Below are 13,069 nucleotides of genomic sequence, written 5' to 3' on the forward strand. Positions count from 1 at the left end.
CATGGTGGCTTCCAGCCCCTCCTTTGGTTTGTTGCCCGTGCTGTGGGCTTTGGTGTAAAGGCACCTTGCCCAGGCTGTTGGCTGTGTCATCTTCCTAGAGGAACACCCCTTAATTCTTTTGAGATATTTCCTTGCTGGTATCCTTATTCGCTTTTCTTACCTCAGGAGTCCCTGGCTCTGTAAGACTGAGAGGAGACTGTAAGACTCCGAGTGTGCTTCCCTGCATCTGCTACCTCTTCAAGTCACCTGCACAGGGACTCGCTAGCACCCTGTCCCTGTAACCTTTTCATACCATCCCACAGCTTGCCAGGGAAGAACCTGAAATTGTCCCCTTCACATCTGGTTTAATCAAGCAATTGGATTACCTGAGAAGTTGTTTAGGAAGATTCACCACAACCATAAACACCTTCAGCTCTTTGATGCTCACCATGAGGGACAGTCAAGGAACATCTTTCACTGCACTGATTGGTATGATCTACTCCCCAGAGAAAGCCATGGGACTTCGGACCTCACCGCCACCAAGTTCATTAGTTTAAAGTCCATCTCACCAAATTAGGCAGACTGCTGCCAAAGATTTTCTTACCCTTTATAGACAGGTGAATCCCATCCATCTAACATGTTACAATCATTAAAGCACACCTTACCCTAATATGTTACAATCATTAAAGCATACACCATTGTCACAAAAGCCAAAACCTCCATGGCATCAGCTTCAAAACCAGATGTTCATCTGCAGTATATGTCTGCTTATGTCATTTCTTGCTTTTGAACCCAGAACTTCAGAGGACTTGGAGCGTGGTTTAAGATTTTTTTTTAAATATTGTACTATAAATTTGATCTACAATCTGTAGCCTAAATCCCTGTGACCAATTTCAGGAAGAGGCCCAAGGCTTGTGTATTGCTTTCCAGGCCACCAAAACCCAGACACAGTCAAAACATATCTTTATCTGTAAATTTATCTTTTAAAGTCTTTTCAATTTAAGCTAATTTCTCGGGCCTGGGGTCCCAACCTATGCAGTCCCTCATGGGAAATAGGTTGAGCACATTGCTTATCATGGGATCACTTACGGATCCCTGACTGAGTTCTGCAGGAAATAAAAAGGCTTCCATGTGCATACCTTTTAATTCTGAGGAACTGCTGGGAATTAAGACGACATTTTCACTAATAATTTTTAAGCTTTCTAGCATAAGATTTCTGCCATTGCAGGACCTTACTGGATGGTGCTGGTTGCAGTCCCATTCAGGGTTCTTCTATGATTTTGGAAGATGTGAAAGTGCTCTCAAAAACAAAACCAAACTTGTGCATAGCAGTTTTTCCACATGGCTGGAGGAAGCCTTGGAAAGAAGAAGCAAGTATTTGGCTTCACTGTTTGCATTGCCAAAGCATGCTGCAGACTCTATGGAATGTGCCTCTGTGTCCTGCAGAACCAAACCCCGCATCTTTGGCATATCAGCACTGTTTTGGTGGCACCAGGCTCTCCTTTGCACCTTGGGCAATATTCATGTCTCCATGGTGGGGACAAGTCTAGAAAAACTGCTGTAGCCAGACTGCAGGTATGGCCCTGCCCAGCACACACATGTTCTACACACCTTAAGAAACCCTAAGCTCTGCTATTACTGAAGCCTCTGGCTGGAGATTTTCCCAACCTCTTTTTCTTGCTGGGCTTGCTTGCAGCCTTAGTCTTGTTAGGATTGTTTTCTCCAGCCTTGCATTGTCCCCAGCCAGGACAAGTGTGAAAGTGGTGGAAAGCTTCACCTTCAGCCCCTGGGCTTCTGCAGGGTGTTAGAAATGAGACGCTTGACATGGCTGATATATCAAGCAGCAATTCAAAGTAATAACTGATTAATTAGCATGGTAAAGTATGAGCAAAGACAATGTGGAAGGATTTTCCCTTCCGACTGCACACCAATTGCTGGACTTGCTGGTATTTTATTGGCTATATTCATACATATTCATAAGCCTTTCTCAGCAGTTTCTATTTCTATTTTTTAACATCATTATTCAATACCTAACAGTCATAAATCTATGATGGTAATGTTTAGTTCCTGTTCAATTTCTATACTCTATTGTGGTCTGTTTCAGATTTCAGTATTCCAGGATGTACATCCAGGATATGTATTCCAGGTGGTGGGGTCCAACTTCTTTTTTCCAGGTCTATCAGTCTTTGATAGTCATGTCCAATTTCCTTTTTTCAAGAACCATAAATCAGCGAGCTGAAATCTTTCTTCTGTATCCAGGATGTTTTTCACTATTTTGTGAGAAAGCCTTTTTACATTCTAAAATTACAGTTTAAAATTCTTTAATACAAAACAAGCTTCTAAAGTTATAATTCAAAGACTTATTACAGAATAGCTTGAGATTTATAATAGGTAATTGCAAGCAAAGTTTGTTCAAAAACCTTCTTCCATGCTTTCCTCGGTTGTTTATTAGAACTCATTATAACTGTCCCATGGCCATGTTCTACAATTACAATTACACAGATTCTTTTTATTTCCCTGACATGAAACAACTTTGTATTTCACAAGGGGACCCACAGGTGGCTCCTATGTGGAGGTTGAGTTTGTTGATCCACCTGGAAATGTGGCAGATCGGGGAAAGGAATGAGGTAGTGTGAAAGGAAGAGCAAAAGTCTATGCCCATAAGTGGATGATCACTTCAAAGTAAGGCCAGGTCACCTTGGTGACCTCTGAATATCTGAATATTTGCCCGTCCCAGCTTGTGGCTGCTTTCCCTACACCCAAAAAGCCTAGGCACCTTCCATCCTTGTACTAGATATGTGCTACATCTTGTCACCATGGGAAAAGACCGAAAACAGCCACTGTGATGTGAGCTTGTGCCTTCAGCATGGGAGGTCCAGCTGCCCCCCAGGCAGATCCCTGAGGCTATTCCCCCCTTGTGCACTCACCTGAACAATGGAAGGAGCTGACAGTTGCAGTGGAAAGGCACATCCTGCAGGTTGAGGTTCTCTAACCTCATGAAGTTCCTCATGTCGGGTATGTTACTCATTTTGTTGCTCTCCAGGAAGAGGCTTCTGATCTTGGGACTGAGGCCAGTGAAGCCGTGGGGAGAAATCTGCAATGGAAGAAGGCTAAGTCAGGGGCATGCTGATCAAGGCAGGGGAGCAGATCTCTGCCCCCTGCGCTTGGGGAACCTGACAACCTCCTGAACCTGACATCCCCATGAAAGGGCTACTTAAAACAGGGAGGATTATTAATTAATTCAAGCAGTTTCAATCACATTTTGGAACTCATTAGACTCTTGTTCAGTCTTCTTAGAAAGAAGGTCATATGCAGGAGGTTTCAGAGTGACCCCTGGGTGCTGTTAACATACACGGTTTTTGTGAGGGTGCTGCTAACACCACTACCTTGAGAGGATGGAAATCTTTGGGTAGTAGCAGTGAAGAGTCCTGCAGGCCAGCCTGTAATAAGAGAAAGAGAAATCTGGCCACAGCTAGGGGAAGAAGGTGATTTAGAGAATGGTCTGGACCCCAATGAAATTGTATGTTTAGGGTGTGGAGGGAGTAAGCTTCTCCCAAGGGAACCAGGAGCAAAGTTGAAGCAAGGCAATGCTACAGGTGAGCTTGAAGAAATCTGGCTTCCCAGACAAGCTATGGAACATCTCTTAAAGACCTGGGAATTTGGGAATGTCAGCTTGGATGCCCCTATATGGGCCACCAGCCCTGGGCAGCAGAACCTATAATATGCCCTGTGGTGCCACTGCCATTTGGGAGTCCCATGGCACACTCACCCACTCCAGGCCCATGTTGTCTAGGTAGAGGTGCTGCAGGCTGGAGGCCACTAGCAGGAAGACACTGTTCCCCATGTGCTTTATGGGGTTTTGGAATACCTTCAACTTGCTCAGGGCAGGCAGGCCCTGCAGGGCTTCTGTGGGCACCTCCAACAGGTGGTTTCCCTCCAGCTGCAGTTTTTCTAGCATCTTGGTGGGAGCCAGGGCAGCAGGGGAAATGTGCTGGATGGCATTTCCAGCTAGTTAGAGCCAGCGGAGCCCCCTGGCTCCAGCCAGGTCATCCTCTGTCAGTTCCCTGATGGCATTGTTCTGCAGATGGAGGGAGATGAGGTTGGTCAGGAGCTGGAAGGTGCCTGCAGGCACACACAGGTGAAGGCGTTGTGATCCAGGTCGAGAATCTTTGAGACTGCCCTCTCAAAGGCAGCAGCCACCAGGGTGGAGATGTGGTTGTTGGTGAGGTACAGGTAGATCTGGCTCTCCAGCCTCCGGAGTGCCCCAGGGTGCAATGCTCTGATGCTGCATTTCTGCAGATGGAGTGACACCAGCTCCTTCGGGCCGGAGAAGGGATCCAGTGGCACTATCCTGAAGAGGTGTTGGCACAGGTCGAGAAGGCAAGTGTCCTCAGGAAAGTCCCGAGGGATCTCCTGTTCTTGAAGGACCCATGATGGAAATCAGTGAAACAGACACCACCAGGGGCACTGCCTGTTGCTGGCTGCTCTTGGCTGCTCTGGTGGTGTGGTGGGGGCTAGGGGGTGGATGGAGGCAACTGCATCTCATCTCAGGGGACTTCAAGGAGTTGAGAGACTGGCCACGGAGGGCAGGGAGTGCAGCACAGGCACCCTCGGCCTGCACCCATGCTCTTGCCAGCCACTTGTGGAAGGGGCGCAGGAGGCAGGAGCAGTGCACAGGGTTCCAGGCTGACCCTTACCAGCCCTGCTGCCCCAGCCAGGGGTGGCAGCCCCTGCAGCTAGTTTTCCCTGAAGTCTACCATACGATGTTGGAGACTGTGGGCAAAAGCATTGGGTGCTACATCCTGGAGGGAGACATGATCTAGAAAGAGGTGCCTCAGCAAGGCCATGGGCTTCCTTGGCCACGTATTTGATGGGGTTGTGGCCCAGGTCTAGCCAGGTAGCCCCATCCAGCCTGGCCAGGGCCTTGCCAGGCAGTGCCTGCAGCTCATTGTGGTCCAGGCTTAGCTTGCACAGGGCAGGCAGAGCAGCAAAGGCCTCACTGCCTAGCACATGGAGGGCATTGTGGGACAGCCAGAGCCATCTAAGAACCTGCATACCCTGGAAGACCATGTCTGGGAGGTAGACCAAAGCATTTGCCCTCAGGTCGGGGACAGTGAGGGACTCCAGATGACCAAAAGCAACCAGCTGTATCTCTTCAATGGGATTCCCCTCCAGAATGAGCTGCTGGAGGGAGGAGAACCCATCCAGGGACTCCTGGTAGAGCAGGGCTATGCCATTGGAGGCCAGGTTGAGGTAGACAAGCCTCCCCAGACCACAGAAAGCTCCTTCCTCCAGCCTCTCCACGTTGCAACGCTGTAGGTCTAAGTGTGTCAGGTAGGGTGTGGCAAGGAAGGCTCCTGCTGGAATGACCATGAAACTGTTGCCCCGAAGGTCTAGTTTTTTGGTGAGCTGTCAGTCACATAAATAAAACACCGTGTTACCCCAGATTATCTGGTTACCCCAGATAGCCATACCTATCTTCTCTCCCCATCCCTCGACCTTTATTCCCCTTGCCCACCTCTGAAATGGTGTCAGGGATGGCTGTCACGCTTCCATTGAGACACAGGATATGGGCACAAAGGTTATCGCAGATGCAAGACAGCGGGCAGTAGCCATCACCCCCAGGGCAACTGCAAGCAGGAGGATCTTCCAGGATGGCACCTGTGGCTAGGGGGAGACAGCAGTAAGGCCAGGAGAGAGGCCAGGCTTCCATGCATCTCCAAACAGCATCACCTGCTTGGCCAAGCATGTGCCAAGAGGGCTGCTGCTGTGACCTAGTGGGGCAGGTCTCACTTTCTCTTGCTCTCACACTGATTTCACAAGTTATGAGTGAGGAAGAGGAAGAAAGTAGGAATACTTGGAATGAAAAGTGAAAGTCACAGCTTGCAGGTCACTCACAAGGAGCTGGCTTGAAACAGACACCCACCTCACCCCTACATTTTCTTCAAATATCACTAACTTAAGATTGCCTTGGTCTGTGGAAGCTATCAATATCTCTCCTACAATTGGTTTTGTAAGGCAAGCAGGTGTAGCCATCCAGGGAATGTGATCTTCTGGCTTCTGGGGTGCTACCCTTCTTTAAATGGCAAATGTCCCATGTCTCCACCATCCTGGTCATCTGCCTCCCAGCTGTCTGCCTCCTACCCTGCAAGCTCCCTGCTTCCCCCCTAAGCTATTCATAGCAGTGTTTGGAATAGAACTCCACTGTTCAGCTGCAGGAAAGACAGGTGGGTTTTGGCTGGGCAGGAGTGAGCCCCTGGGGTGAAGGTACCAGAGGGAAGCCATGGCTCGGGTAAACACAGTGGAGGCAGCAGGCTGCAGATATGACCAATACACACCTCTAAGCTCTGAGACAGCATCAGTGGGGTCTGCAAAGCTGAGACTTGTGGAGCCATTGTAGTGCACAGCCCCATGCCCAGTGTAGCTCATTGTCCCGTGTGGTTCCATGTCCCAACACTGCCCTCCTGCTGTCACCTCATCTAGTCCTGCTGCAGGTCCCCCACACACACTGGGGCAGCCCTCTCCTGCACACCCACTGCCCAGTGCCACCAATGTAATGTCCCTAAACTCAGTCCCCATGCTGTGCCTGGAGCACTGCCACATGCCAGACATGATGCCAGACACTCCCTCCCTCAAACCTGGAGGGTTCACACACCCAAGGTTTGGAGTACCTAGATTTCAAGATGTGCCAAAGAGAGGAATGTGTCCCCTGTCCTGTCTAGCAGCTGCTGAGCTCCTGCACTGGTGTTTGCTCTCCTTGCAGAAGTGAGAACTAAATTGTGTTGCTTTCCCAGCAGCTCTCATCGGGCAGAGCTAGAAACAAGGGAGGAAGAAAGGGACAGGGGGAAGAAGGGTAAGCCAGCCCTGGAGAGAGGGCAGCAACCCAGACATTGCCTCCCCCTTGATTCACTGGGGGCTGGGAGCACCAGCCCAGCAAAGCCCACGTGGGGTTTCCATTCACTGTTTGCAGGGCTCTGCCTTCCTTTTCCAGGCTGTGTTAGTCACAGGAGCTACAGAGGTGCAGGGCAGAAAGGGGACATCCTACCAGAATTACAATGGCAGTAGTAAGCCTGAGCAAAAGGAAAGGCAGCTTACCAGACATGCCATGTTTACAGCCCTCCACTCTCCTCACTTTGCTTTTTTGCTGCTCTAGAAGAGGCTGGGGTGGCAGTGCCTGCATGACACGACATTAGCTTACAGAAGGACATGGAGGCATTCATTTTCCTCCCAGACTGTTTTACTCTCCCAAAGAACAGGAATAGATCTGCAGCCTGACAAAAATCTTGGAAGATTTGATACTAGTATCTCGTTCTCCTTCAAGCCCTTCCCCTATTCAGCAGCCTCAGTAGAAGCTGAGGCTGGTGAGATCATTGCTGGTCAAAGGAGCCAAATAAAACTGTGGGGTGAGGCTGGGGAAGGGCCAGATGTGACATCCAGTGCCTGGTACCACACCTTACCCTCTCCATTGTTTTCCAGCAGAGCCCAGGCCACCACTAGGGAGGATTTGATGTACAGGCTGTTGACAAGCCTAGGGAGGGGGTTCCCAGCCAGGGGAGATGATGGAAAGGCCTGGCAGAGGGGAGCAGGGTGGGCTGGAAAGTGGCCAGAATGGAATTTCAAGTGTGCTACCTTCATGTCGCGTGCCCCATCAGGGAGAGAAAAGAGCAGCTGCCTCCCTGCAGCAATCTCAGCTGCCAGAACCAGTATGAACCAGTGTCACAATCAGACATGAAAGAACCACACAGGGACTCAGAGATGTCCAAACCGGAAAGAAGGGGAAGAACTTTACTTTCATATTTATACGTTTTTGACACCAGTTGCGCATTGGAGGGTGGGATCATGACCCCTCCAACCACACTGGTGAAACAGACAGTCAATCAACTTTTCTCCTCCTCCAGAAAGGAATGTAAACAAGAAACAACCGTTAGGTAAACAAATCTATATTTACATTAAGAGACTGTTAGAATCCTGAGAAACTGACTCCAAGAAAGTAAACAATTAGAAGGCTAGGAAAACTCCAAAACTACAGGGCAACAAACCACACACTGGCTTCTTCCCAGGCCTGCCAGCCAGCAGTAGTTCTCTACTGCTCTTACCTCACTGTTCCACTCTTGAGCTTGAAGCTGCTGCTCTTGCTTGTTTACCTCATCATCCCATGGCTTCTGCCAATCGACAACAACACAACCAGGCCTGAGAAGCTCCAGCTCCCAAAAGGAAGTGCAACAGCCCCATACTGAGATCCTCAAGCCATCACCCATAGACCCCACCAGCTGCCCAAAAGCCTCCAACTTCAGCTTGACTCACCATCATAATGTCCAATGCAGTCCCACCTAATGCTGGGAGCCAGGCCCTCTGGGTAAATGAAGCTGGGCATGCAAAGCCATGGCTAAGAGAGTGCACCCCTGCTTATGGGGACTCAAGCCACTACCTGGACTGCAAAGTGTCCAGGACTCTATAACACTGGCCCCAACTTACAGGGCAGCCCTGGTCCCCAAGGCCCAGGGAGACTTCTCTCCAGTTCTGGGACACTCCCCACTAACAAGGTGGGCGCCCCACAACAGGCTGCCAGGTGAAGGGAGCACAAAGGCACCCAGACAAGTAGCCTGGTCCACACTCAGGGAGCCACAGAGCTTGGTCTTCCCCCACAGCAACAGGAATGAGATTGTACAGTCAAGCAGTCAAGCTCATGGCCTAAAGCTGAAGGGCCCGAGGGTCCGGGAGCCCAGCCCCAAGGACCGGGAGGGCACAACTGGGGCTGCTGCTGGGGACAAAGGGCACTGCAAGGTCCTGACACATGTACAGGGTACAGGGCCAGCAGGCTGGCAGCTCACCAGCATGACCAGCAGCATAGGCACAGACCCAGGCCCTGGCTACAGGCAGGTCACAGTGCCCACACTACCACTAAGCAGCTCTGTGCCATCCTCAGAAAGCAGGGGCAAGGCCGAACACTTTCTCCACCTGTGCATTTTGGGGACTTGCCTGTGGCTGCATGGATCTCCTCTTTCCCTCCTGGGAAGCATAAGCTCTAGTCACTGCTCTATTTCTGACGGGGGGCTAAAGCACAAATGCAATTGCTCACTCACACCAGCTAAGTGGAAGACAGGGGAGGGGAAGACAGTCCCAGAAGGGGGAGCAAATTCTATGCAGCCAGCCTGCTCTAGGGAGCCACTCCTACTGCTGAGTGGAAGAGGAAAGCATTAGACCTCCTGCAGTGCATGGAGGGCACAGGGACCTCGATGCACTGAGGTGCTTCAGGGTTGGCACAGGGACAAAGGCTGCGGCACACCCTGAGTATAGGGGGTCATGCTGGCCAGGGGCCAGCAGCAGGCAGAAAGCTGCCAGGGCTGGTGAAAAACCCTTCCTTGCTTACAGGGTGGATGGGTGAGGGGCCAGGAGAGCTTAATTTTCCCCTTCAGGTATGGAGATGAGGGCTCTTACCCTCCTTACGGGGTTGCCACTCTCTCTGGGCAGCCAAAGGAGCACAACGGCAAAAGGCTAACCACAGCAAAGACTGAGCCCTGCACACAGGGAGGTCGCCCAGTGCAAAGCCAGCCATGACACCCTGAAGGTGCCCTGGCCATGCCAAGAAGACCCTTTGCCCAGAGGGCCTCTCATGCCCCCTCTTCAGCTCCAAGCTCACTCTTGCTTCACTCTTCAACCCTTGAGCTCCAAGCCGCTGCTGCTCTTGCCTCATAGTGCCACAGCTTCTGCCAATGGACATTGATATACTTAGGCTTGAGAAGCTCCAGCTTCTGTGTCTGAAACGAGCCGCAATGCAACAGCCCCATAAGCTGAGCCTCAAGCCAACCAGTCCCAAATATTAAAGTAGGTCTTGCAACATATTCCTTCTTGGAATGGTATGTGTTATGATCCCTCCCTGATTGTAGACACCCTTCAGTTCCCTTTCAAAAATAAGCAAAAGAGATTTGCCCCCATTTTTTGCATGGCTCTGTTATATTAAGTCACTGAATAAGTTTTTTTGGCTAGCTTTAATATAATCACTGTTGGTTGAAAACAGTTATCACAATCTCGGACTCCAAAACCCCGGCAAGCTCAGTGGAGTGGATTGTGATAAGGGAAGTGGGGTGGCGACAGAGGGCTGATAAAGGACCACGAAGGGTCTTAAGGGTTGGCAGTTCCGGTGCACCTTTATTGTTCGTAGCTGGCCAGCACCACAAGACAGAGAACAAAGAAATGCAAGCCTTTTTAAAGAGGGGTGGTACAAAAATCAGGAACCAATCAGTAACTTTCAGAGGTGGGGTATGGGATCACCCCATAGGGTGATCAACCAATCAGGGAAAACACGAAGGTGTGATTTGAACATATTGCCAAATGGGGAACAGAATTGGGGAGAACATTCCAGAACTGGGAGGTGGGTCTGGGATGATGGACATGGGGTGGCCGTGGGATGAGAAAACAGTTGGGTTTGACAGACATGGGGGCTGAACCAGGGATGGGGTTTGGGGGAATAAACCATTTTTCAGGGGATACCACAAACAGTGGATTATACTACACTGTTTTTTATAGCGCCTATATTATGTAGTAAATAATTCTAAGACAATTTCGTGTAGTTGTTATCATAATAAATCATCTAAATTTATATAAATATATGTAGTTTGCAATCCCTTATCCTGAAGGAGAAAATTGTTTAAAGGTTTGGTTACATCTATAAAATCTTTTAGGCATAAACTGTTGACAAAGTTTGGGGCTATGACAGGGTTATGTCACATCCAGATTCTTCTCTGAGGCGTTTAGAAAGCAAGGGGGTCATTTTTGCACCTCATGGCTCATCAGGAGGGCTTTTCTAACAGGTTTTGTTTGCACTCTATCCACAACAATACCTTTCTAAAGTATCCCAGGTTTTCAGCTAAAAATGTCATCTCTAAGTTATCCCAGATTTTCTGTCAAAGATGCCACCTCTGACTACTGTGTCACAAAAGACTCTCCCTCAAATGTGCTCATTTTTCCTCTCTGAATTACCCATAATTCACCTGTCAAAAAAGCGCTAATTTGTTTCTTTTAAGTTACCTCAGGTTTTCTAAAAAGAAAATTACTTTGGACCCCCCAAAAGACTGCCTCTGATTTTCCCTCCAAAACATCCCTTAGCTGTGTCCTACACATCACCTAAGATTTTATCCCAAAAGTGTTTGTTCTCTCCCCCACACACTTCTTCAGCTTTTCCCTCCAAAATATCTCCTACAAATTAACTTAGATTTTCCTCCTAAAATGCTCTGTACCTTAGAGATTACTTTAGATTTTATTTTCATTCATTCCCTTGCTGATTATGTGAGATTTCACTTCAAAAATATTCCTTCTGGCCTGTAAAAACTACCTCAAGTTTTATCACAGAATTTTCTCTGCCCATTCTCCCCAAATTACCTCAGACTTTTCCCCAAAACCAATTTTATCCCTTAGAGAGCTCCTCTGATTTTCCTCACAAAAATGTCTGCTCCATGTCCTCCCCACATTACCACAGCTTTTGTTCCCACACTGCTGAATTTTACCCCAATAAGTTCATTCTTTTCCCCACAGATGATGCCAGAGAATTCCAGCATTCCTCTCCTGTGAAGTTCTTGCTTTCCCTCTGAGTTACTCTATCATTTACCCTCTCAAACTGAAACACTGTGCAGTGGTGTGATGGCCGCCGTCCATTCCTCCTCCCTGTCTCAGTCCAGGGGCTGCCCCAGAGCACCCTTCAGACCGTGCATGGACCCCTGCTCTGCACCTCACTGAGAGCGATGGACGTGGCAGGTTCGAGTTCCGGCCATTGCGGCTGAGGGGATCGGTGGGATAGGGCTGCCGCACCAGCATGGTAAACCCACCCCTGTGGTGCCAATCAGGAGGCGGCAGCCACATGACGGGAACCTACCTGCCCCTCCTGTGTCCCTCAGGGCACACTTGCATCCCCATCAGCGACCCTCTCTTGCTATCAGCAACCCACAACAAACCTGCATCCCCCCCTCGGTGACCCTCAAGCCCCCTCAGTGGCACGCAGGGCATCTGCCACCACCTCATTACACATGCAGGGTACTCTGTGTGCTTCTCAGAGACCCTCATGGTTCTTCAGCGACCCTGAAGGCACCTGCCTCCCCCTCAAATGACCTTTGTGTCCCCTTAGCAACCTGCAGGGCACACACCTGCATGCCCTCTCAGCACAACACAGGGCATTTGCCACCCCTTCAGTGACCCTCATGTCCCCTCAGAGGAACACAAAGTGTCATCTGAATCCTAAGTGGTATGTAAGAAAAGGTTAACCAGAAATAATGTTGTAAACAAGTTGTGCAGGTAAAACAAGCAAAATAGCAAAGCCAGTGAGAGAACAAGCACCATCAAGAGCAAGATAGTAAGTTTTAACAGAACTTGTAAATGGCAAAATTAGCTAAAAACAAATTAGACTGAAAAAAAAAAAGAAGCACCAGGCATGGGCTGAAGATACAGGTAAAAATATTTCAAACATGAGAAAGTCTACAGCAGTTTTCATCAAAAGACCACTAACAACCACCACAGAAGGAACTGATGCATGCACAAAAGCAACAAACTGATGACACAACTTTCTGCAAATATGACTATGTTAATGATGTTGTGTAATTGGGATGTTGTGTGGAAGGACTTTTTAACAGAAGGCTAAAGAAGTTTGAGTTTTTGGCAGAGAGATCCACCTCCCTTCTGGCGCTAAATAAACAAATACCTGCTCTGTAGCTGTCTGACAACAGAGTTTTATTTTCTTGCCCTGTTTTGGGCTTCACATTTACCTGCCCTCAGCAACATTCATGGTCTCTCAGCAATACGCAGGGAATCGGCCATTCCTTCATTGACCTATTAGGCCCTCAGTGACACACCAGGGACCTGCCTCTCGCTCAGGGATACATGTCCCCTTAGTGACCCTCACATCCCCTCAGCATCACTTGGGGCACCCACCCCTCTCTCATCCTGGTCCTTACAGATTACCTTATGTGCATGACACTGGAGACACCTACAATGCAAAGACTCCTCACAGATGTCTCCCCAGGAAAACTTCCCTCTCTACCATACTGCAGAGAAAGAAATAAAACCTTCCTACGGAGGACCAAGCTATTGCCATAAAAAGGAA

The 13,069-nt window shown here is 49.2% G+C and overlaps 1 protein-coding gene across 1 annotated transcript; it reads right to left on the reverse strand.

The window, feature by feature from the left end:
* Nucleotides 1–1,601: 1,601 nt before the first annotated feature.
* Nucleotides 1,602–11,835, reverse strand: CHADL (chondroadherin like). The gene is given in 15 exon segments (XM_063394987.1): nucleotides 1,602–1,735; nucleotides 1,738–1,797; nucleotides 2,524–2,573; nucleotides 2,907–3,073; nucleotides 3,749–4,114; nucleotides 4,117–4,394; nucleotides 4,397–4,440; nucleotides 4,442–4,491; nucleotides 4,493–4,661; nucleotides 4,663–4,827; nucleotides 4,829–5,388; nucleotides 5,498–5,577; nucleotides 5,580–5,646; nucleotides 8,076–8,141; nucleotides 11,710–11,835. Coding segments are annotated over 15 exon segments (2,382 nt in total).
* Between the last annotated feature and the right edge of the window lie 1,234 nt (nucleotides 11,836–13,069).

The sequence above is a fragment of the Prinia subflava genome, chromosome 4 (assembly GCF_021018805.1).
Source record: "Prinia subflava isolate CZ2003 ecotype Zambia chromosome 4, Cam_Psub_1.2, whole genome shotgun sequence".
Taxonomy (NCBI): Eukaryota; Metazoa; Chordata; class Aves; order Passeriformes; family Cisticolidae; genus Prinia; species Prinia subflava.